General features: G+C 38.6%; 1 protein-coding gene across 6 annotated transcripts in view; it reads right to left on the bottom strand.

Annotated features, from left to right (window-relative positions):
• HELZ (helicase with zinc finger) overlaps positions 1 to 26570 on the bottom strand; it is a 156404-nt gene that overhangs the window by 22546 nt on the left and 107288 nt on the right. For all 6 annotated transcript variants that reach the window (XM_036835893.1, XM_036835892.1, XM_036835896.1 and 3 more), the window contains 4 exons: positions 17823 to 17902; positions 13338 to 13878; positions 12682 to 12940; positions 11368 to 11884 (listed from right to left, as the gene is read on the bottom strand). In XM_036835893.1, the coding sequence (XP_036691788.1) occupies positions 11368 to 11884; positions 12682 to 12940; positions 13338 to 13878; positions 17823 to 17902 (1397 nt within the window). The remainder of the gene's footprint in view (positions 1 to 11367; positions 11885 to 12681; positions 12941 to 13337; positions 13879 to 17822; positions 17903 to 26570) is intronic.

Here is a 26570-nt window from a genome sequence, read left to right as displayed (position 1 = left end):
TGACTAATCCCAAAGTTCTAAGTTTTACTTTAAAGCCTTCAATAAATCAAAGTCTTTGTCAATGAGAATATATTTTAACTTTTTATTATTAAAAAGTCCAAACATAATCCATCACCGACCTTAACAGTCATCAACAATTTGATGTATTTGCTAAAATAATTAAAGTGTTATGACATATACAAGCCTATTTAAGTTACTTAAATTCAAAAAACTATAGAGAGCATGCTAACTGATTACAATAAAATGCATTATGGGCAATGAGTTTAAAATTTCAGATTTTCTCCCCACAGAGGGAAATGCCTGTGAAGTACACTGAAAGAGAAGGGCCCGCAAACAAAAATTTGACAAAAAGATCCTTTGCCTATAAAAATATATATATATTTCTGACAGAGAACACCCTTTTATTTCCCCCTACACTTCAGTCCTGTGGGCCCTTAGGCTGTTCAAATATATAAACTATACTTTTCACCTTTTATTTTCTTTCTTCTTTTCTTATTTCCTGACCACTTTCTGTTTCCTGTTGCTTTTGCCCAGTTCTCAGTTTTTTTCCTGAAGAGTAAGACTACTCTTTCTACATACATCTCCTGCCGATCAGATTGTTCCTTTACTTTTAGATGGCAACTCTATCAATGACTGGCATGCAGAATTTAATTTTAGAGGCCTCAGGTCTTAAATAATTTCATTATTTATTCCTTAAAGGCTTACTCTCCTCTGTCGGAGATCCTTAGTCCTGGGTTCAGTATGGACTCCATATATGTTTGTGTGTTTATAAACATTCTTCATGCTTAAACTGTGAATTTGTTATGTTGCTAAACATATGATCATTATTTTCTAAGTCCACTGCTAATACCTCCTTCTAAAAATCATAGTGTAATTCTAAAGTTTCAAAAGCCATTTAAGAAGAAAAAGCTAAATGACTAAACTCATGTATGAATTTCTATTTTTAGAGATTGTTGTCAGTTTAAGTAAAAATTCATAATCTGCTTACCACTGTCTTATAAGGTACACCTCTAATGTATAAGGTTAGCAAGCCATTCACGTGTATATGTATAAATAAATAACTGGGGGAAAGGTTAGCAACTTAATGAATTAGGGCTCTATTTATAATTATACTATCAAAGCTAATCACTAAGGAAGAGCTAAATGCTCTGGTGGAAATTCCAAGTCTCATTAACTATGGTGCCAGAAACTTTAATTAAAATAGAGCATCTCATTTAAATGATTAGCTTTGATAATTTAAGCATATTCATGCTTAAATTACAGGTCTAATTTATTAATTTGTTGATCACTGTCTCTGTTATATGCATTAGATGGTTTATTAGATACCACACAGTGACGATCTGAGAAGACACTTCTGAGAAGACAGCAATACTACCTGGTTATGCAACATAAATCGTGACCTATCATCATCCATCCACCTTTAAAGTCAGAATAGACAGACTATGTTGATCAGCCAAGAATATAATCTTCAAGTTACATCTGTACAATAATACCTTGCTCCATAGAAGGAGACTTGGCGGGGGAGGGGGAGGATGATTAGACAGCAGTATTGAAATCACTGCGTATCGAAGGACAAGTACTTCCTGAAAATAGTTTTGAAAACTAACCTCAAAGCTAGCTGTTTGAAAGAAAACATGAAAATAAACAGATGGGTTAAAAAGTGTCTTTGTTCAAAAGCCAACACATAAGACAGAACTATTTCAAAGCAGACACCTCACAGAGGCTTACTCGTCACCTCTAAGATGGCATAAGTAAATGCTGATTTATAGGAAGCTGATCAGAATAAGTGACTTACGAGAATTCCGTTTTTGTTAGAAGGCCATTACAACAATGCCACCACTGCAGCACAAAAATGTGCAGCTTCATAAACATTTGGAGACTTTTACAATGACACTTTTAAAAGGAATTTTCCATTTATTACTAGTGAGGACTTTTAATCAAACTATTTCATGGCAAAGTACCTCTTAAATGGCAAAAGCTTTGTTCTGCACCAGCGTTCTGCACTGCTGGCTCTATGTTAAACAAAAGGTTTTTAACGTGATACAACTATCTCCACTTAAGAAGCATGAGGATTTATCTCTCGAGATAAAATAACTGGAAAGTAAAATGGGGGGAAAAAAAGGTCCTGTTCATAAACACAAAGCAAGGAAAAATCAACCTAAGAATAAACTTAATGAGAAATGAAAACACTACAGAATTTTACAGAGGAACACTCAGAAAACAAAGAAAAAAGGAAGAGAAGGAGGGAAGAAGGAAAAAAAAAAATTAAAATATTGAAGACTGTACAGTTCCTAAATGAGAGGTTTAAAATATTTGTAAAGACAAAATTTCCCCCAATTTAAGCTATCCATTTGATGTAACTGAAATTAAAACCTAAGAAAGGTTTTTGTTTCTGTTTCGGGGGGAGGAGTTCACATAGGTATTCTAAACTTCTAGTAGAAAAACCAGAGAATAACCTCTTCTCCCTGGCACTCCCCAAACCGAAACTGGAAGAAAAAAAACAAAGTAATAAGGGAGACGTCACACTATCAAATTAGAATACCAGAAAGCCTCAAAAATTAAAACAGTGTAATTCTGGTACAGAAACATATAGACAGATGAGGAGAAAAATAGAAAGTCCAGAAACAGATTGCAGCATATACTGAAGAACTGCATCTTACTCAGAGATTAGATTCTAAAGTTATCATGCAAAATGAAAAACCTCATTCAGATCAAAATTACCCTTGAAAGAATCCCAAATCATGCCAAAATTACTAGAAACTGAATCCTTGGAAGCTCAGAAGCCAAGAGTTAACTTCATTCGCTGCTCCTTGCATTTCATTTCCCCCTCCCCTAAGAGCAGTGAGTTGAAACACAAATGTGATACAGCGGTATTATAAACAATTTAGTATTTGACAAGAAAGCTACTATTCTATTGAGTGAATATGCAATCATTTAATAAAGAGTATGAAAACAACTGGCTAAATATTTGGAGAAACTTAAATCATAACCTCAAGCTTACACTGAAATGTGAAATCCAATTGGAGCAATTTCTCAATCTCTTTCCAATCAGGGATGGTCTGTAACCTGGTCCAGGTAAGGAGGCCCCTCTGCCCTTCATTCTCCTTATCTCCTCACATCAGTGAAGAACTAGAAGTGGGAGAGGCTGCAGGCACTAGGACCAAGCCACAGAGCCCTGGCTTCATCCAGGCAGCTGAGGGCCAGGGCTTTTGCTGCATTTGAGGTAGGTAAGGAAAATCCATGGATTGATGCCCTAAGCATCTAAATGAGAAGACTCTAAAATTTTTAAGTAGCAAAAAGTGTCATAGAATAGGATCAAGATCATGTTTAGGGATCTTGACCTGGTAGAAAGAAAGGTCTGATGGGGTGATATAACTGAGCACAGCAATTAGGGAAAAAAATTGTTTCACGTCTCCAACAAGTAATCCCCCCTCCATGACAGTTACATGTTCTCACCTGTGAATGCTATGAAAAGCTATCTGTTACTGTAGGTGAACAAAATTGGCTACCCCAAAATGTCTCTCTGGCTTGAGGATTAATTTAGGCTGATTGTTTTTAAGGCCCAAAAGACTCAGGAAGAACCTCTGACCTTCCCGCTAACTGCCTAAAAGAATGCAGATAGAGGACCTGTTCCAGGAAGGGAGCTGTCACCAGAGATCACTATAGTGTGAACTAAGTGTCTAGACAGGGAGGAACCCAGCAAAGCCTGTTTGTTAAAATTCCTCTCTGGGTCCCACTGGCTGCACCGCCGGCACACCACACACTTGATTATCCATCTCCAAGCCAACTGCCTTCCTGCGCTCTGAACTCCAACCACCACCCCACATCCTTTTGTCTTAGCTGAAGATGGTATTTAAGGTGAGGGCTTTGACGATTTTGGTGAGTTACTCAGTTTTCCTGGGTCTCTCCCATGTACAGATGATTTTAAACTTTGTTTGATTTTTCTCCTATTAAGCTGTCTCATGTCAATTTATTTCTCAGACCAGCCAGAAGAACCTAGAAGGGTAGAGGAAATTTCTTACTCCCCGACATTACAGTAGCTATCTTGGTATAGTGAAATGAGGAATAACTTCTCTAACTTCCACATTTTCCACGCTGACCAGATATATCACTTGTCAAAAGAAAATCAAAATTATTATAAAAAAAGAGAAAACTAATGAAACACAATATGAAAAACCATCTGTTCAAGTTAACTGTTAAGCTAACATCTAGATGTTTTCATCCAACATAAGCTTCATCTACCAAGGTTTCTAGCAATGAAAGAATTCACAGTAGGTAGGGAAATAACACATTTTTCTGTATTGTTAATGTTAAGGAAATTATTTTAAAAGGTTGGAAATAAACAGCAAGCATATAAACCATTCATTCTGTGAGATGATTCATGCAAAATCGTTTTGTACAACATAACAGACAGAAGTTATCCTAATGTACTGAAAACGTCAAATCCTGCAAATGTGGTAAAAATATTTTCCTTGTCAAGGTATTTTCTTCAGTGTTGCAAGTCAGTCATCATTTGTGAATCTCATGCATCAAAATAAAGGTGACCAAATGTTTTTTGCAAAAGTAATTGCACTCTAAGAACCCACTGACAATTGAAGGTACTTATTCATACACTCACAGCTAAACAGTAATAACAAATGTTAAGAGCTCGAAGGTACAGAGAACTTAAATTCCAAAACTAAGAAACATTTAAATAGATCAATGATTAAAAGTACACTATTCAGTATCCAGCATTATTTAGCAAAGTACAAAACTTTATAAAACCTTATAAAAACTGTGGCATGTTATTTCCCCCAAACATTATGAACTCATTCTACTGGTTAGATCAAAATATCACAAGGGTTATCAGTAAAAATGGTGGAACGAGGAACTCCATAAAAGCAATGAAAAAACTGACAAAGGGCTTCCCTGGTGGCGCAGTGGTTGAGAATCTGCCTGCCAATGCAGGGGACACGGGTTCGAGCCCTGGTCTGGGAAGATCCCACATGCCGCGGAGCAACTAGGCCCGTGAGCCACAACTACTGAGCCTGCGCGTCTGGAGCCTGTGCTCCGTAACAAAAGAGGCCGCGATAGTAAGAGGTCTGCGCACCGCGATGAAGAGTGGCCCCCGCTTGCCGCAACTAGAGAAAGCCCTCGCACAGAAACGAAGACCCAACACAGCCAAAAATAAAGTAAAATTAATTAATTAAAAAAAACCAAAACAAACAAAAAAAACTGACAAAAACCGTCACAATCAACTTTCTTGGAATTTAGGAAACTAAAGCTTGCAGCAACCAGGGGAGCACTTAATCAAGAGAAACCAGAAAATTTCAGTAAGAAGAGCAAGATTTGCGGTATTTTCATTTACCGTAGTCCCATGCCCCTGCTTCTCCAGCTGAGTGGTAGCCTTGAAAATAAGACCCTGCGTTTCCAGCACTACTATCAGAGCAGAAGGGGCCTCACTGTCAAAGAGCTGTAATTATTTGTTTTGACCTGTCTGGTACAAAACAACACTTGACTTATCTAACTCAGAACTCAACCAGTGCTGAAAGGGCCATACTGAAAATATTTACAAGGCCGATGTTTTAGTTGCTGCTGCCTGAAGCAATGGATAGCAGCTGGACCAAACAACAGACTAACAAAAAGCTTTGGAGGAAAGCCTGGGTTATAAGATACTTTAGGGAATAAAGACTTTGAATAGCTCCGACCTGTTCCTCCCTGGGAATCTAGAAGACCACACACATGCTGTGCATGTGCTCAGGAAAGGCCTGAAAAGTTCTCACCTCTGGCTGATCTGGAGGCTGGAGAAGCAGGAAGTTAAAGCTAAAGCAGAGGTGTAAACTGCCTGGCTGAGTATGGAAGGTGTGCGCAAACACACATACACACAGATGCCTCTGCAAAAACTGGGCAATGTTTTTGGAATGGGGTGTTTAAGGAAATCTCTGGGCAATGACTAGTTGATCATTAAGCCCATGGAAGAAAAATTTCAGAGGCCACACACAACAAATACTGACTTTAATAAATTAGTTCAAAATTTAAAAATTAACTTAAAATTAAATTTAAAAAATTAGTTCAGAAAAATCACTAAACAAACAAATGACAACAAAATCAAAAGGCAAAAGGATGAGAAAAGACATTCCATGCAAACGGTAACCAAAAGAGAGCTGGGGTGGCTATACAAATATCAGAAAAAAACATACTTGAAGACAAAAATTGTTATGAGAGAGAAAGGATACCATATAACGATAAAAGGTAGACAAGGAGATGTAACAATTATAAACATATGTAAACCTAAGGACAGAAGCCCAAAATACATGAAGTATAAACTGACAGAATTAAAAGGAGAACTACACAATTCAACAATAATATTTGGAGACTTCAACATCCTACTTTCGATAATGGATATAAAACCTAGACAGCAGACCCAAAGGAAAGAGAAAATTTGAACAATATAAACCAAATAGACCTAACATATCTATAGAACATGACACCCAACGAGAGCAAGATATACATTCTTCCCCAGTGTACCTGAAACATTCTCCAGGATAGGCCATACAACAAGTCTCAATAAATTTTAAAAGATAAGAATTATACAAAGTAAGTTCTCCAACCACATGGAGTGAAATTAGAAATCAATAACAGAAGGAAATTTGGAAAACTCACGCCGGAAATGCTTGTCTTCCCCTAATTTTGCCAAAAATGTACCCTAAACATTATACTAGAAGTTCTGGCCAGGCAATTAGGCAAGAAAAAGAAATAAAAGACATCTAGATTGGAAGGAAAGAACAAAACTATATTTGCAGATGACATTATCTTCTATATAAAAAATCCTAAGGTATCCACAAAAAAAAATCTATTAGAGCTAACAAAGAGCTCTGCAAGTTTGCAGGTATACAATCAGTTGCACTTCTAAACACTAGCAGTGAACAATCCAAAAAATGAAATTAAGAAAACAATTCCATGTACAATAGCACAAAAAATAATATGATACTTTGGAATAAATTTAACAAAAGGAGTGTAAGACTTATAATTGGAAAACTACAAAATACTGTTGAAAGAAATTTTAAAAGACCTAAATAAATGGAAAGGTACCATGTTCAGGTACTAGAAGACTTTATATTGTTAAGATGGCAATACTTCCCAAGTTAATCTACAAATTTAATGCAATCCCTTTTAAAATCCCAGCTGGCTTTTTTTTGCAGAAACTGACAAACTAACCCTAAATTCCATATGGTAATTCAAGGGACCCAGAATAGCCAAAACAATCTTGAAACAGAAGAACAAAGTACCAAAGACTCATACTTCCAAATACAAAACTCACTACAAAGCTACAGTATACAAGCCAGCGTGGTATGGCATAAGGACATATATAGATCAATGAAGAGAATTTAGAGTCCAGAAATAAACCCATAGGTCTGCAGTCAACTGATTTTTGACAAGGTTGCCAAGACCATAAAATGGAGAAAGAACAGTCTTTTCAATAAATGGTGCAAAGAAAACTGAACAACCACATGCAAAATAGTGAATTAGACACGTACCTCATAAAATGTACAAAAATTAACTCAAAATGGATCAAAGAATTAAATGTAAGAACTAAAACTATAAAACTAGGAAAGGTAGATGTAAATCTTTGTGATCTTGGATTAGACAACAGTTTCTTAGACATGACACCAGAAGCAGAACGACCAAAGAGAAAACAGATAAATTGGACCTTATCTAAATTAAAAACTTTTGTGCATCAAAGGATACTCTCAAGAGGGGGAAAAGACAGTCCACAGAATGAGAGAAAATACTGCAAATTATATGCGATAAGAACCTAGTATTCAGGATATACATAAAAACCCTTATGGCTCCACAACAAAAAGACAATTGTTTTTCAAAGCAGACAAAGTACCTGAATAGACATTTCTCCAAAGAAGATATACAAAAGGCCAATAAGCATATTAAAAGCTGCTCAGCATCATTAGTCATTAGGGAAACACAAGTCAAAACGAGATACTACTTCACACCCACTAGGATGCCTATAATTAAATAATGGACAAATTGGAATCTTTATACATTGCTGGTGAGAATATAAAATGGCGCAAGACATTGTAGAAAACAGTTTGGCAGCCCCTCAAAAACAGAGTTACCATTTGACCCAAGAACTTCAGGTACAAGAAAACTGAAAATATACTTTCACACAAAACTTGTTCATGAATGTACACAGCAGTATTATTCATAACAGCGAAAAAATGGAAACAACCCAAATGTCCATCAATTGATGAACAGATAAACAACCTGTAGTATATCCATACAACGGAATATCATTCAGCCATAAACAATAATGAAGTACTGATAACATGCCACAAAGTGGATGAGCTTCAAAAGCATTATGCTAAATGAAAGGAGCAAGACACGAAAGGTCACATATTGCACGATTCCATTTGTATCAGAAGTCTCTACAGGGACAGAAAATAGATTATGCGCTGCTAGGGACTGCAAGTAGGAGGGTCAGGGAGTAACTGCTCATTGGTTACAGCAATTCTCTTAGGGTGACAAACATGTTCTGGAATTAGATAGCGGTGGTTGCTGCACAATATTGTGCATATACTAAAATCCATTAAATTTTACTTTAAAATGGATAAAATGGTGATTTTTTTTGTTATATGAATTTTATCATAAATAAACAAATACACAGGTAGACACATACATAAAACACTGCTTAACTGAAAATTACTACTATTCAGTTGTGAAGCCATTCCATTATAATTTGAAATACTGTCATATATGTGTTGTCCAGTCTTTAAAAGTATGGTTCCAAATTTTAGATCCTCACAATACATATATACAGATACCAATTCATCTTATGCTTACAATTTACATTAGGAGGCTAAGACAGCAATTAAGTTGTTTTAATGACAGTTATTACACAGGATGAGCCAATCAATGAATACTGGAACAATTTGAACAAATTACCTCCAAAACCCTACAAATAAGATATAGAAGCTTCCCTATGAAACTTGACTTTTTAATCAGCATCTGTAGCAGAAAATTTGCAAAACATGAATAAATTATTTCTAAAGCCTTTAGAAATCATTAAGGAACAGCCAAAATGAAGCTAATGTCAAAAAAATATTTTTCATATCTCAAAATTCAAAATGTTTACCCTGCTTTAAGAAGACATCTGTGATTGATAATGACCACACGAGCTTTACACATTCTTACCTTTAATCACTGTAAGCTTAACAGGAACAGCTAGACAACATTTTTTAGTCCACACCGAATGGTACCATTTTTGAAAATATATAATCTAGAATTACTAAGATTTTTATATCAGTGAAGGTCCATAAAGATGCTCTTTGGCAATACCAAAGTATAATTCAGTTTACCCTAAACTGCTTAGTTTAGCAGAGTCAATTCTACGCTAAAGACTGCAAATTCTGATATTTGGGAATCAGTGTCATTGTGTATTAACTGCCCGAGTCTAAGAAAGCACCAGGATGAATGACAGGAGAAAGAGCACAGCCCTTGCAACAGACCACTGGCTGAGAGAGCCAACATCTATGGAAAACCTTAATGAACGAATTTGTAATTAACAAATGTAAGTAAAAAGATGAGCCACTAAAAACCATTTCCTCAGACCAGACAGGACGAAGCTTCTTGAATGAATAGCCTCCTCAAGTCAGTCAGATGTTAAATGTTCTAAAACAGCAATAAAAGGCTTCATGTTGTAACAATGACCATTCTACAAAGCCTGAAATAGCACAATAAAAAGAGGAAAATTAAAATAAGTTCCAAGAACAGCCTCAGGTAAATCAATGAAATTAGAACACTCCCTCATCACATCATATACAAAAATATACTCAAAATGGTTTGAAGACCTAAATATAAGACATGGCACCAAACAACTCCTAGAAGAGAACACAGCCAAACATTTTTGGATATAAACCATAGCAGTATTTTCTCAGGCCAATCTCTCAAGGCAAAAGAAAAAAAAGCAAAAATAAACAAGTGGGACCTAATCAAACTTAAAAGCTTTTGCACAGCAAAGGAAACCATCAACAAAACGAAAAGACAACCTAAGGAATGGAAAAAAAATATTTGCAAACGACCTGACCAACAAGGGGTTAATTTCCAAAATACACAAATGGCTCATACAACTCAGTATCAAGAAAACAAACAACCCAATCAAAAAATGGGCAGAAGACCTAAATAGACACTTCTCTGAAGAAGATATACGGATGGCCAAAAAGCACATGAAAAGATGCTCAACATCACTAATTATTAGAGAAATGCAAATCAAACCCACAGTGAGGTATCACCTCACACTGGTCAGATTGGCCATCATCAAAAAGTCTACAAAAAAAAAAAAAAAAAAGTCTACAAATAATAAATATGCTGGAGAGGGTGTGGAGATACGGTTACCCTCCCACACTGTTTGTGGGAATGTAAGTTGGTACAGCCACTGTGGAAAACAGTATGGACGTTCTTTAAGAAACTAAAAATAGAGCTACCATATGATTTAGCAATTTCACTCCTGGGCATTTATCCAGAAAAGACGGAAAACTCTAATTTGAAAAGATACATGCACCCCCAGTGTTCATAGCAGCTCTGTTTACAACAGCCAAGACACGGAAACAACCTAAGTGTCCATCAACAGAGGAATGGATAAAGAAGATGGGGTATATATATACATACACACACACACACACACACACACACACACACACACACACACACACAATCTATACACACACCTACATACACACAATGAAATATTTCTCAGACATAAAAAAGAATGAAATATTGCCATTTGTAGCAACATGGATGGACCTAGAGAATATCATACTAGGTGAAGTATGTCAGACAGAGAAAGACAAATATCCCATGGTACCACTTATATGTGGAATCCACAAAATAATACAGATGAATCTACACACAAAACAGAAACAGACACATAGACATAGAAAATAAACTTACGGTTTACTGAAAGGGAAAGGGAGAGGGGGAAGGGATAAATTGGGAGTATGGGATTAACCGATACAGACTGCTATAAATAAAACAGAAAAGCAACAAGGATTTGCTGTATAACACAGGGAATAGTATTCAATATCTCATAATAACCTACAATGAAAAATAACCTGAAAAAATATATATATGTAACTGAATCACTTTGCTGTACACCTGAAACTAACACAATACTGTAAGCCAACTAGACTTCAATAAAAAAATAAACAACTCTTTAAAATGAAGCTGAAAAATAAATAAGTTGCAAGAAAATATTATCTTTACAAGACTATTAAATATAGTTAAGATCTGTCCACCGTCATTATCAAACCAACAAATATTGGTATTTTTCACCATCAACTAATCCCGAAAGGAGGAGCGCAGAAGAAAGGCATTTACCTCTTCTAAGCTGGGGAGCGAAGAGGACGACACGGTGCGCGCCGACAGCGGGTGGAAGGGCTCTTGGCTGACAGCAGGCTGGTGGCTCTGCATGTGCACAAAAGGGGTCTGCGGTGGCCTGGGCGGCAGTGGAGGTAGGCCATAGGGAACACCCGGCCCCATCAGGCGATTCTGCTGTAAGCTGGCAAAAGCCCAGGCTCCGTCAGGTGCCAGGCATTTCAAGGGAGGAGGGGCGAGGTGTTCAGCCGGCAACGAGAAAGGCGAGCTGAACAGCTGCGGCGGCAGGCGCTGTGCAAAGGCTGGGCTGCTGGCTACTTCGAGGTCTCTGCTGCTGTCACTGAAGTTGGAGAAGTGGGAACCGTGGTCTGCACTGGACGGGGGCGAGGGGACTGCTGGTGGGCTCCTGGTCTGAATTTGTCGATACTGCAAAAGTCTTGATTGAGGTGGCGGCATCTCAGCTAGTTCCCGCGTTTCACTTTGATCACGATTAGACAGTTCTCTGATTAAGTCTTGAAACCTACATAAGGATGATGAAATAGGAGGAGGAGAAAACAAAAGAAAAGCTTCATCACATTAAGGAGAGCTTAAGCAACTACATGTGTAATTTTTACAAACAGTAGCATACTACTTAATCAAAACGAATGTTAATCCATCTCAAGAATAGGAAGCATTAACGCTCATAGGTGTTGAACTGAAGACACTAAATATGCCCAAGTATCTGATTTCTTTCTTTTCCCTTGGTGTTAAAAACAACTGTCCTGGTCTTTACATGCCTTTGGTAACTGACGGCTATAAAAGGTCACCAATGGTGGATCTTATTCAGAAGGGATTAGGAAACACTTCAATGCATTCACATGACACCATAAAAACAAGTTTAGAATAAGGACTGAACACTCAAACATCTATACTTAAAAGACGGTAGAATTTTGTGCTACTAGAAAAAAAGATATTGATGATCAATTTATAATTTTTAACTTTTAACCTCTAATTTAATTCTGTCCTCTTTGCATTCTTTGCATTATGACTGAGTATGAAAAAACCACGCACAGTGATGGTATGTTTCTTTCAGAAGGACTGCAAAGCAAGGGGCCACATTAACTTACAAGCCACAGCGGGTCGTCCATGCCTAGATTTTCAGAACAGTTACTTCTCAAAAGATGCTCTATATTTTAAGAGTCAATCGACAGAACTGTGTAGCAATGTACCTAGAAGGCTGGCATCCAATTTCTTTGGGACAATATTCCAGTCTGAGGCTAAAAGGACACCGTTCAAGAAAGGTAAGGGTAAGGAGCTCGTGTCCGTCTGCTGAAATACCTTGAGTCAGTCGTTTCCGCTTCATCTTCGGCACTGCTGGGGAGCTTCCAGTCGGCTCTCACTGGTGGCTGATGTAATCCAATGGGCGGCTGGGGAAGATGCTGGAGGTGCGGGTGCGGGTGCGGGTGAGGGTGAGGATGGTGATGGTGTGGGTAAGGAACGCTGCCCTGGCTGAGATAGGCGTGGTGCTCACTCCACTGCTGTAACCGCACCTGCTGCTGCCGCAATGCTTCCAGAGCCACACTCCCATGCACACGATCTGTAGAAACATTGGTGCGAAGTTTATGTTTTCAGCATTTAGGGTTTCAAGTTAATTCTTTCAAGAGTTTTTACAACCAGATATTCTCCACAAAGAAATGGCTACAATCTGAGTTTTGGAGAAAGCGTATGTTTTCTAAACTTGCCAGTAACTAAAGTTACGGTGATGATGATGATTATTCCTTACCTACATTACGACATAACCTGACATCAACTGGATGCTTAGTATTATATAGCATTTGGAACTAGATTCTGATTACTACACTAACTGATTGATTCTTTTCTGATGTTATTTGAAGAAATGAATCAATCCTGACTCAAAAAATACTGTATAGCACACGTCATTTAAGTAAATCATCTCTGCATTTGTCACATCCAGCAGTGATCAGAGAACTTACCTAAAGCCTCTCCTACAGGCAATCCTGGCGGGTTCTCATCAGTGAAGTTATTCAGATGTGAAGGAAGAATGGGGCCGGGCTGCGCAATGGCTCGCAGAGGACTGTGGCCCCCCTGCAGCATGGGAGGCGGCTGCTGCTCAGGACCTGCAGCCTCTGCAGGAGGGGACTGCGGTCGATGAGAAACCGCATTATTAAAAAAAGCACTGCTGGGGCCTGCCTGGCAGGCAGCAGAAAGCTGACCCAGCGGATTCTGCTGCGGGACTGCCTGATTCGGCTGGGGCGGCATCGGATTTGGTTGTTCAGGCAAATTATTCTGCTGCTGATTTAACAAGGCGTGCTGCTGTGGAATTGGAAATGGTGGTCTCGGCAGCTGGGGAAGTGGATGAAAATGACGGCTGGGGATTGCATACTGTGCATGGGGAGCAGGAAGGGGAAGATTTATGTGTCTGGGGTTGAGATTATCTTTGCGATGAAATTTGGGATAAACAACACCAGGACGTGATTCAGGACTTCTGTTCTGTGGATTTGATTCCAAATCCATCTAAAAAAAAAGAAAAAGTATTCTTTAGCTGCAGAAGATCTGTGGTTCACCACCTTTTCCCACCCCTAGCACATCTAAAAGATATGATCCATTCTTATCCATAATAGCAGGAGCGCTGGGGGCCCAATAAATCACTTTCTGACAATCAAATGAGGGAATATTCTTTAAATTAGGAAAGATGAAACAGAAAAAAACCCGCATATTAAATGTGAGTCACGAGGAAAGATACTACTATTTTATTAGCATATCCACTTTAATTCATTTAAAAACATTATTTTTATTTTCACACTTTCTTCCTTGGAAAGATAACCATTTACTTCCTTCTGATATAAATCATTAAAGTGTGTTCTTTCCTTCTGATTTTATTGTTTTTATACATCTCTTCCTCAAACATATCTATATTAATATAAAAAAAGTCTCAGTCTAAATAACTTGGAAGTGAACAAAAAAAAAAGTACTATATCACCTTTGCATTAAAAGCTTGGCTGTCAATGTTTGCCATTATTCCTCAACAAACACTTACTGAGGGCCTACCAAGGACACTGTGCCTGGGGCTGGAGATAAGGCAGCAGTCAGACTGGGTCTGTACCCCAGGGGCGCAGAGCGGGGGCGGCAAACGACGGCCCCCAGGCCACCTCCAGTCCACCAGATCTCTGTGCATAGATCGTTACTGGCACACAGCCACAGCTGTGCAAGTTGACGCACTGTCTACGGCTGCTTGCTCACTACAACGGCAGAGGTGAGCGGCTGCAACAGAAACCACACGGCCCACAAAGCCTGAACATTTAGTATCTGGCCTTTCACAGAACAAGTCTGCTAAGCTCTCAGCTCTGGCTTGGAGTCCAGTAGAGGATACCAACGTGCAAACGTAAAATTAGAGGTGTTGTAAGAGGACGTGAGGTGACATCCTGGAGCCTGAGAAAATTAAAGGTGACTTCACAGAGATGATGATAATCTTGCATAAAAAACTGGAGTTTTTTATCTAGTATGAGGGAAGTACATACTAGATAAAGGTAACACCTTATACGCTGAAGCAGATTTGAGACGAGAAGTTCCGTGCACATAGAGCTACAACTGGACTTACATGCTAATCTTCCCCCTGAAATCAGATGAAACTGCAGAAGCCCAATTACACAAGACCCTGAATGAGTCAATACTGAGAATAAACATTTTTTTAATCCTGTAAACTGTGGCAAGCTACCAAAGGTTTTTAAGCTAGGGAGTGCTGTCATCCTTCTGAAACACAAGTCTGATCTTAGGAGACATGAAACTGACCACTCTCAAGAAGACAGAACAAGCAGTTTGTTCCTGAATTGAAGCTGGGGTAACCTGGCAAGCAAGCTATTGCCACAAATGGCTGCGATGTGCCAATCATGCCCCAAGAGCATTCTCATGTCGAGCTCAAATGGACCAACGTTAAATTTGGCCAATAAGATCCTGAAGACTACTGGGTATATGAAAATTATCTAGAAAATGAAAGGAGAAGGATGGTAACTCGGTCCCAGTCTTCCCAAGCAGCTGCCACGCCTGCTCTTCAACTGTCTCAGAACCTGATTCAGGCTCTTTATAAACAAACATTTTCCCCTATAAATCTTCATCTTTTTAATGACTGAAGCGACATTTCAGCTGAGATACACCTTTCTCCAACAGATACTGTTGACAGGCATACTCTGACCGCATGAGGGAGACCATGATTAGATGTCAAGGTTGTCTGTGGATAAGCTGATGTTTCAATTGCCTTCTTCACTTCTGACTTTGACATGGACAAGACGCTGGGCCAGTGTCGTAGAAGTTTAGATCAAGACTGTGCTCCTCTGTGATACTACAAGGGGCTGAGCAGGGGAGACGACTGTACAATCTGAAGGAGTCCGACTCTAATATTATCAGAATCAGATTCTCCTCTATTGCTTTCCTCTTAATCCTGAGTCAAGGAGAGCTAGGACATGTTCCCCCTAGGCCCCAGGACGAAGCATCAGGGTGGAAAAGAAAATGAAACATGTCTATCAGGTTGCCTAGTCCCCTAACAGGGAAAGACCACAACAGAAAATTTTAAAAAGGACGTGAGAGACGTTTGGCCATCTTGGCTTCAGCTGCTCTGACAGCACCTCCGACTCTCCTGGTTGGGTCTGTCCTAACCCTGACCCTGGCCCTCTGACTACAGGTGCTGCTGCTGTACCGCCCCGCACGCCATCTGCTTTCTCTCTGCACCCTTCCCCAAACACACAGGACGCCTACTTTCACTGCTGCTTCCCTCTTACTCTATCAGCAAGCTCCCCTGGCCGCCTAATTGGCACTGCAGCTCCTCCAGTGGGTACTGAGCCCTTCCAGTTGTATAAACTGTGAGTCAGAGCTGCTTATGAGGCATAAGTAACTGAATACAGAGAACAGTTGCTTAAAGCCAGCCTGAGGTTGCAGATACAGATTTGGAAGTCACTATCAGGGAGCAAGTAATGGAAATTGTGGAATTGGACTAGTTTATGGTAAGAAAGCACAGAATGCAAAGAGAGGTATGGGACCATGAGAGAAGCCTCGGAAACCCCAACTTAAGGACTAGGACTAGGGACAGATGGGAAGGGGTCGACAGGACCTTATAAAAGAGACAGAAGGTCATGTTGGAAAGAGTCGTGATAAGTAGAAATGTGTGTCAAAGAAACCAAAAGAAACAAGATGGTCAAGAAGAAAGAGGTAGAAAATAGTGCCAAATACCAAAGAAAAGTCAAGTAAGGCTACAACTGAAGCATGTTCATAAGATTTGGTCACTTCTGAGTTTGTTTGTTTGTTTTTTTTTTTTTTTTTTGGCTGCGCCACTTGCGGGATCTTAGTTCCCTAACCAGGGATCGAACCCGGGCCCACGGCAGGGAAAGTGCAGAGTCCTAACCACTGGACTGCCGGGGAAGTCCCTGGTCACTTTGAGCTCAACAGTTTTAGTGAAATGTTAAGGCCTAATACTAGTCTGTGTTGGTTAAGGGACAAATAAGAGATGAGGGGAAAAAGGAGAAATTAGGCAGTAGCTATATAAAGGAAATAAAGGCCAAATAAAGTGTCTTTTAAACAAACAGTCTACCAATCAATTTACTTACAGGCTGAGGAGGAAGAACCAGTAGCTGGAAAGAATCTGAAGATAAATGAAGAGAAGGGACAAGGTCTGTGAGCTGACCGGAAGAGGAGAGATAAGTCTTAATGGAAACTCTTCCTCTGAGATCGGTGATATAGAAGGATGTTCAAGGACCCAGGAAAAGTGTGAGGACTAAAGTTCTGAGTTAACAGCGTGAAATCCTGATGAATTTCACTCTAAGGCCAGGTCATCTCCTGATCGTAAGCATAACAGGTAGAAGGTAAGCAGGCATCAGAAGAGCTGCTGAGAAAACTGGGCAAAGGGAGCCAGGCACCTACAAAAGAAACGGGGAGGCACCCCACGGGTTCCCTGAGATTAGAAAGCATGCATTTCCAGTGGCACTAATTCAACCAATGATTTGATTTTCCCTAAGTGGTTCACGAGCACAGAAGTAGAAAAAGCAGATGAACAAACAGGTTAAGAGCGAAGGATGCAGCACACAGCAGGTGTGATGATAGAACAAGGTGAGGGATTGAGGAAGTTAAGTCTCCCTTCCGCACCACAACAGCTCTTCTCCATCTGAGATAATTTCTAATAACACATCTATAGCGGTGTCTTCATTTATTACTTTACCATTGGAAGTCTCTGAATTCAAGTCTATTGCTAAATAACACAATTTGAGAGAAGTATTCTGATAAATAAAATAGTGTAGCCAAAGAAAAGGTGGAGGGAGAGAGTGCAACATGACCCACCAGATCCTCATGAAACAACAAACGTAAAAGATATACATAAAAAGGTAGATAATTTTCTTTAAAACACCAGGATTCCAAGACGATCAATCAAACTAACTCCATTAGAACAATACATTCACTAAAGGTAAACCACATACCTGTTTTGATTCTGTAGGCTTTTTCTCTGGCGTCCGAATCTTATTAATTTCAGGTCCAGGATTATTCGTATCACTTTTACCTAAGAAAATATTTCAAAATTCTTATAAATTGTCTCCAGTAGATGTTACAAAATGCCAATGACTATCCAATATTAGACAAAGAAGTAGAATATTTTAAACATTTTTCAACAATTATTAATTGATTATTACTGCTTGGGTTTTGTTCTTAAATTTTCAGAGTTGCAATTTCTCTGCAAGAAAGAAAATTTATAAATGAAGCAAATCTCTCTGACAAGGCAAAAACTTAATAAGGGAATAACCTTAAAATATCAAATAACTCCAAAGATAACTGCCCATTCTCCAGGAATTTACAGCCTCATTTTCTTAAACTAGACATAGAAAAGGCCTATTTATAAAGGCTTACTACTTTGGCCATTTACGAATGTAATTAAGCAAAAATCCAAATAATGCGTCAATGTAATTTAGTAAAGGAATCTAAACTAAATAAAGATATTCTGAAAAGAATGCAGTTATACTTTTAAAAGTAATAGATATCAAACTAAATATAAGTGGATGACAAACATTAAAGGAAGCAATATTCAGGTTAAAAAAATCACAATTATAATAGACAAATAATGCTAGTTCACGCATGTGAAAGGCTTTTAATCTATAAGAACTAACTACTGGATATTTTAAATCCCTTGAAACCAAATCCTTAATTTGGATTCTTCCTTGAAAACATTCTTTTAAGAATGCCACTGGAACTTTGTGCCAGAATAGCCTTACTACTAAACTTTAAGAAATGAAAACTACAATGTCTGAGAGGAAAAATACACTGGATGGAATTAGCAGATGTTCAGACACTGCAGAAGAAAAACTTAGTGAACCTGAAGGCATAGAAATAGAAACACTGCAAGGTGAAACACAAAAAGAAAACAGAATTTTTTAAAAGATGAAAAGAGCATCCGTGAACTGTGGGGTAACTTTAAGAAGCATAATAAATGGGTAGTTGGAATTCCTGAAGAGAAAAAGAGGTGAGACAGAAACAATTTCTGAATAAAGGTCAAAAATTACCAATTTGATGAAAACTGTAAACCCACAGATACAAGAAGCTCAACAAACCACAAACACAAGCAGCATGAAGAAAACTACACCAAGGAATATCATTTTATCATAAACAAATTACTAAAACCAGTATAAAAGTAAGTTCTTAAAAGCAGTCAGAGAAAGAAAAGACATGTTATATACAGAAAAGCAAAGATAAGGATGACATCAGATTTCTCACTAAAAATAATGTAAGCAAGAAAACAGTAGAGTAACATCATTAAAATACTGAAAGATAAAAACTATCAACCAAGACTCTATGCCCTGTAAATAAAAACATTTTCAGACATACAAATGCTGAAAGAATTCATCGCCAGCAGACCTGAACTACAAGGAATATTAAAAGAAGTCCTTCAGGCAGAAGAAAAATTACTGAAATAGAAACATGAATATACAGAAAGAAATCAAGATTACCAGAAGTACTGACTACATGGATAGATATAAAAGATTATTTGTCTTATTATTTAAAACTCTTTAAAAAGATACTTGGCTCTTTAAATGAAAATAATAACAATGTTTGAGGCTTATAACATAGGTAAAAGTAAAATAAATGCATGATAACAACAGATAAAAGACCAGAAGAGGAAAATCTGAAATACTGTGAGGTTCCTTTTCTGTACCTGAGTGGTAAAACATAAATTGGAAAGTAAACTGTGTTAAGTTAAAGAACTCTCAGAATGGGAGAAAATATTTGCAAAGGAAGCAACCGACAAAGGATTAATCTCCAAAATATACAAGCAGCTCATGCAGCTCAATATCAGAAAAACAGACAACCCAATCCAAAAATGGGCAGAAGCCCTAAATAGACATTTCTCCAAAAAAGATATACAGGTTGCTAACAAACACATGAAAGGATGCTCAACATCACTAATCATTACAGAAATGCAAATCAAAACTACAATGAGGTATCACCTCACACTGGTCAGAATGGCCATCAACAGAAAATCTACAAACAATAAATGCTGGAGAGGGTGTGGAGAAATGGGAACCCTCATACACTGTTGGTGGGAATGTAAATTGATACAGCCACTATGGAGAACAGTATGGAGGTTCCTTACAAAATTAAAAATAGAACTACCATACGACCCAGCAATCCCACTACTGGGCATGTACCCTGAGAAAACCGTAATTCAAAAAGAGTCATGTACCACAATGTTCACTGCAGCACTATTTACAATAGCCAGGACATGGAAGCAACCTAAGTGTCCATCGACAGACGAACGGATAAAGAAGATGTGGTACATATATACAATGGAATATTACTCAGCCATAAAAGGAAATGAAACTGAGTTATTTGTAGTGAGGTGGATGGACCTAGAGTGTGTCATACACAGTGAAGTAAGTCAGAAAGAGAAAAACAAATACTGTATGCTAACACATATATATGGAATCTAAAAAAAAAAGAAAGAAAGAAAAAAGGTTCTGATGAACCCAGGGGCAGGACAGGAATAAAGACGCAGGCATGGAGAATGGACTTGAGGACACGGGGAGGGGGAAGGGTAAGCTGGGACAAAGTGAGAGAGTGGCATGGACATATATACACTACCAAATGTAAAATAGATAGCTACTGGGAAGCAGCCACACAGCACAGGGAGATCAGCTCGGTGCTTTGTGACCACCTAGAGGGGTGGGATAGGGAGGGTGGGAGGGAGATGCAAGAGGGAGGGGATACGGGGATATATGTACATGTATAGCTGATTCACTTTGTCATACAGCAGAAACTAACACACCATTGTAAAGCAATTATACTCCAATAAAGATGTTTAAAAAAAAAAAAGATACCCCACATCCAAAGACAAAGGAGAAGCCGCAATGAGACAGTTGGAGGGGCCCAATCACAATAAAATCAAATCCCATGACCACTGGGTGGGTGACTCACAAACTGGAGAACATTTACACCACAGAAGTCCACCCACTGGAGTGAAGGTTCTGAGCCCCACGTCAGGCTTCCCAAACTGGGGGTCTGGCAACAGGAGGAGGAATTCCTAGAGAATCAGGCTTTGAAGCCTAGTGGGATTTGATTGCAGGACTTCGACAGGACTAGGGGAAACACAGACTCTACTCTTGGAGGGCACACACAAAGCAGTGTGTGCATCGGGACCCAGGGGAAGGAGCAGTGACCCCACAGGAGACTGAACCAGACCTACCTGCTAGTGTTGGAGGGTCTCCTGTAGAGGCGGGGGTTGGCTGTGGCTCACCGTGGGGACAGGGACACTGGCAGCAGAAGTTCTGGGAAGTACTCCTTGGCATGAGCCCTCCCAGAGTCCGCCATTAGCCCCACCAAAGAGGGGGGTAGGCTCCAGTGCTGGGTCGCCTCAGGCTAAACAACCAACAGGGAGGGAACCCAACCCCACCCATCAGCAGACAAGTGGATTAAGGTTTTACTGAGCTCTGCCCACCAGAGCAACACCCAGCTCTACCCACCACCAGTCCCTCCCATCAGGAAGCTTGCACAAGCCTCTTAGACAGCCTCATCCACCAGAGGGCAGACAGCAGAAGCAAGAAGAACTCCAATCCTGCAGCCTGTGGAATGAAAACCACATTCACAGAAAGACAGACAAAATGAAAAGGCAGAGGACTATGTACCAGATGAAGGAACAAGATAAAACCCCAGAAAAACAACTAAATGAAGTGGAGATAGGCAACCTTCCAGAAAAAGAATTCAGAATAGCGATAGTGAAGATGATCCAGGACCTCGGAAAAAGAATGGAGGCAAAGATCAAGAAGATGCAAGAAATGTTTAACAAAGACCTAGAAGAATTAAAGAACACCTAGAAGAATTAAAGAACAAAGAAGCAGAGATGAACAATACAATAACTGAAATGAAAAATCCACTAGAAGGAATCAATAGCAGAATAACTGAGGCAGAAGAACGGATAAGTGACCTGGGAGACAGAATGGTGGAATTCACTGCCATGCAAGAGAATAAAGAAAAAAAGAATGAAAAGAAATGAAGACAGCCAAAGAGACCTCTGGGACAACATTAAATGCAACAACATTCGCATTATAGGGGTCCCAGGAGGAGAAGAGAGTGACAAAGGACCCGAAAAAACATCTGAAGAGATTATAGTCGAAAACTTCCCTAACATGGTAAAGGAAATAGCCACCCAAGTCCAGGAAGTGCAAAGAGTCCCAGGCAGGATAAACCCAAGGAGAAACACAACGAGATACATAGTAATCAAACTGACAAAAATTAAAGACAAAGAAAAATTATTGAAAGCAACAAGGGAAAAACGACAAATAACATACAAGGGAACTCCCATAAGGTTAACAGCTGATTTCTCAGCAGAAACTCTACAAGCCAGAAGGGAGTGGCACAATATATTTAAAGTGATGAAAGGGAAGAACCTACAACCAAGATTACTCTACCCGGCAAGGATCTCATTCAGATTTGACGGAGAAATCAAAAGCTTTATAGACAAGCAAAAGCTAAGAGAATTCAGCACCACCAAACCAGCTCTACAACAAATGCTAAAGGAACTTCTCTAAGGGGGAAACACAAGAGAAGAAAAGGACCTACAAAAACAAACCCATAACAATTAAGAAAATGAAAAAAAAAAAAAAAAAAAAGAAAATGGTAATAGGAACATATACATTGATAATTACCTTAAACGTGAATGGATTAAATGCTCCAACCAAAAGACACAGGTTCGCTGAATAGATACAGGAGCAAGACCCATATATATGCTGTCTACAAGAGACTCACTTCAGACCTAGGGACACATACAGACTGAAAGGGAGGGGATGGAAAAGGATATTCCATGCAAATGGAAATCAAAAGAAAGCTGGAGTAGCAATATTCATACCAGATAAAATAGACTTTAAATAAAGAATGTTACAAGAGACAAGGAAGGACACTACATAATGATCAAGGGATCAATCCAAGAAGAAGATATAACAATTATAAATATATATGCACCCAACATGGGAGCACCTCAATACATAAGGCAACTGCTAACAGGTATAAAAGAGGAAATCGACAGTAAAACAGTAATAGTGAGGGACGTTAACACTTCACTTACACCAATGGACAGATCATCCAGACAGAAAATGAATAAGGAAACACAAGCTTTAAATGACACAATAGACCAGACAGATTTAATTGATACTTATAGGACATTCCATCCAAAAACAGCAGATTACACTTTCTTCTCACGTGCACACGGAACATTCTCCAGGATAGATCACACCTTGGGTCGCAAATCAAGCCTCGGTAAATTTAAGAAAATTGAAATCATATCAAGCATCTTTTCCGACCACAACGCCATGAGATTAGAAATCAATTACAGGGAAAAAAAATGTAAAAAACACAAACACATGGAGGCTAAACAATACGTTACTAAATAACCAAGAGACCACTGAAGAAATCAAAGAGGAAATCAAAAAAATACCTAAAGACAAATGACAATGAAAACACAACGATCCAAAACCTATGGGATGCAGCAAAAGCAGTTCTAAGAGGGAAGTTTATAGCAATACAAGCCTACCTCAAGAAACAAGAAAAATCTCAAATAAACAATCTAACCTTACACCTAAAGGAACTAGAAAAAGAAGAACAAACAAAACCCAAAGTTAGTAGAAGGAAAGAAATCATAAAGATCAGAGCAGAAATAAGTGAAATAGAAACAAAGAAAACTATAGCACAGATCAATAAAACTAAAAAGCGGTTCTCTGGGAAGATAAACAAAACTGATAAACCTTTAGCCAGACTCAACAAGAAAACGAGGGAGAGGACACAAATCAGTGAAATTAGAAATGAAAAAGGAGAAGTTACAACGGACACCGGAGAAATATAAAGCATCATAAGAGACTACTACAAGCAACTCTATGCCAGAAGAAATGGACAAATTCTTAGCAAGGTATAACCTTCCAAGACTGAATCAGGAAGAAATGGAAAATATGAACAGACCAATCACAAGCAAGTAATGAAATGGAAACTGTGATTAAAAATCTTCCAACAAACAAAAGTCCAGGACCAGATGGCTTCACAGGTGAATTCTATCAAACATTTAGAGAAGAGCTAACACCCATCCTTCTCAAACTCTTCCAAAAAACTGCAGAGGAAGGAACACTCCCAAACTCATTCTACGAGGCCACCATCATCCTGATACCAAAACCAGACAGAGATACTACAAGAGAAGAAAATTACAGACCAATATCACTGATGAATACAGATGCAAAAATCCTCAACAAAATACTAGCAAACAGAATCCAACAACACATTAAAAGGATCATACACCATGATCAAGTGGGATTTATCCCAGGGATGCAAGGATTCTTCAGTATACACAAATCAACCAATGTGATACACCATATTAACAAACTGAAGAATAAAAACCGTATGATCATCTCAATAGATGCAGAAAAAGCTTTCGACAAAATTCAACACATATTTATGATAAAAACTCTCCAGAAAGTGGGCATAGAGGGAACCTACCTCAACATAATAAAGGCCATATACGACAAACCCACAGCAAACATCATTCTCAATGGTGAAAAACTGAAAGCATTTCCTCTAAGATCATGGACATGACAAGGATGTCCACCCTCGCCACTATTATTCAACATCATTTTAGAAGTGCTAGCCACGGCAATCAGAGAAGAAAAAGAAATAAAAGGAATACAAATTGCAAAAGAAGAAGTAAAACTGTCACTGTTTGCAGATGACATGATACTATACATAGAGAATCCTAAAGATGCCACCAGAAAACTACTAGAGCTAATCAATGAATTTGGTAAAGTTGCAGGATACAAAATTAATGCACAGAAATCTCTTGCATTCCTATACACTAACAACAAAAGATGAGAAAGAGAAATTAAGGGAACAATCCCATTCACCATTGCAACAAAAAGAACAAAATACCTAGGAATAAACCTACCTAAGGAGGTAAAAGACCTGTACTCAGAAAACGGTAAGACACTGATGAAAGAAATCAAAGATGACACAAACAGATGGAGAGATATACCATGTTCTTGGGTTGGAAGAATCGATATTGTAAAAATGACTATACTACCCAAAGCAATCTACAGATTCAATGCAATCCCTATCAAATTACCAGTGGCATTTTTTACAGAACTAGAACAAAAAGTCTTAAGATTTGTAGGGAGACACAAAAGACCCTGAATAGCCAAAGCAGTCTTGAGGTAAAAAAACAGAGCTGGAGGAATCAGACTCCCTGACTTCGGACTATACTACAAAGCTACAGTAAGTAATCAAGACAGTATGGTACTGGCACAAAACCAGAAATACGTATCAATGGAACAGGATAGAAAGCCCAGAGATAAACCCACACACCTATGGTCAACTAATCTATGACAAAGGAGGCAAGGATATACAATGGAGAAAAGACAGTCTCTTCAATAAGTGGTGCTGGGAAAACGGGAGAGCTACATGTAAAAGAATGAAATTAGAACACTCCCTGCCACCATACACAAAACTTAACTCAAAATGGATTAGAGACCTAAATGTAAGACCAGACACTATAAAACTCTTAGAGGAAAACATAGGCAGAACACTCTTTGACATAAATCACAGCAAGATCTTTTTTGATCTACCTCCTAAAGTAATGGAAATAAAAACGAAAATTAAAAAATGGGACCTAATGAAACTTAAAAGCTTTTGAACAGCAAAGGAAACTACAAACAAGACGAAAAGACAACCCTCAGAATGGGAGAAAATACTTGCAAACGAATCAACAGACAAAGGATTAATCTCCAAAATATATAAACAGCTCATGCAGCTCAATATTAAAAAAACAAACAACCCGATCAAGAAACGGGCAGAAGACCTAAATAGACATTTCTCCAAAGAAGACACACAGATGGCCAAGAAGCACATGAAAAGCTGCTCAACATCACTAATTATTAGAGAAATGCAAATCAAAACTACAATGAGGTATCACCTCACACCAGTTAGAATGGGCCTCATCAGAAAATCTACAAACCACAAATGCTGGAGAGGGTGTGGAGAAAAGGGAACCCTCTCGCACTGTTAGTGGGAATGCAAACTGATACAGCCACTATGGAGAACAGTATGGAGGTTCCTTAAAAAACTAAAAATAGAATTACCATATGACCCAGCAATCCCACTACTGAGCATATACCCAGAGAAAACCATAATTCAAAAAAACACATGCACCCCAATGTTCACTGCAGCACTATTAACAATAGCCAGGTCATGGAAGCAACCTAAATGACCATTGACAGACGAATGGATGAAGAAGATGTAGTACATGTATGCAATGGAATATTACTCAGCCATAAAAAGGAATGAAATTGGGTCATTGATAGAGACGTGGATGGATCTAGAGACTGTCATAAAGAGTGAAATAAGTCAGAAAGAGAAAAACAAATATCGTATATTAACGCATATATGTGGAATGTAGAAAAATGGTACAGATGAACCGGTTTGCAGGGCAGAAGTAGAGACACAGATGTAGAGAACAAACGTATGGACACCAAGGGGGGAAAGTGGCGGTGGGGGATGATGGTGTGATGAATTGGGCGATTGGGATTGACATGTATATACTGATGTGTATAAAATTGATGACTAATAAGAACCTGCTGTATAAAAAATAAATTAATTAAATTAAAATTTAAAACTTAAAGGAAAAATAGATAAATACCAATTATATTTGGAGAATT

This window comes from Balaenoptera musculus, chromosome 20 (genome assembly GCF_009873245.2).
Source record: "Balaenoptera musculus isolate JJ_BM4_2016_0621 chromosome 20, mBalMus1.pri.v3, whole genome shotgun sequence".
NCBI classification, from domain to species: Eukaryota; Metazoa; Chordata; class Mammalia; order Artiodactyla; family Balaenopteridae; genus Balaenoptera; species Balaenoptera musculus.
The sequence above is the reverse complement of the archived record's forward strand: the minus strand, read 5'-3'. Positions and strand labels throughout refer to the sequence as shown.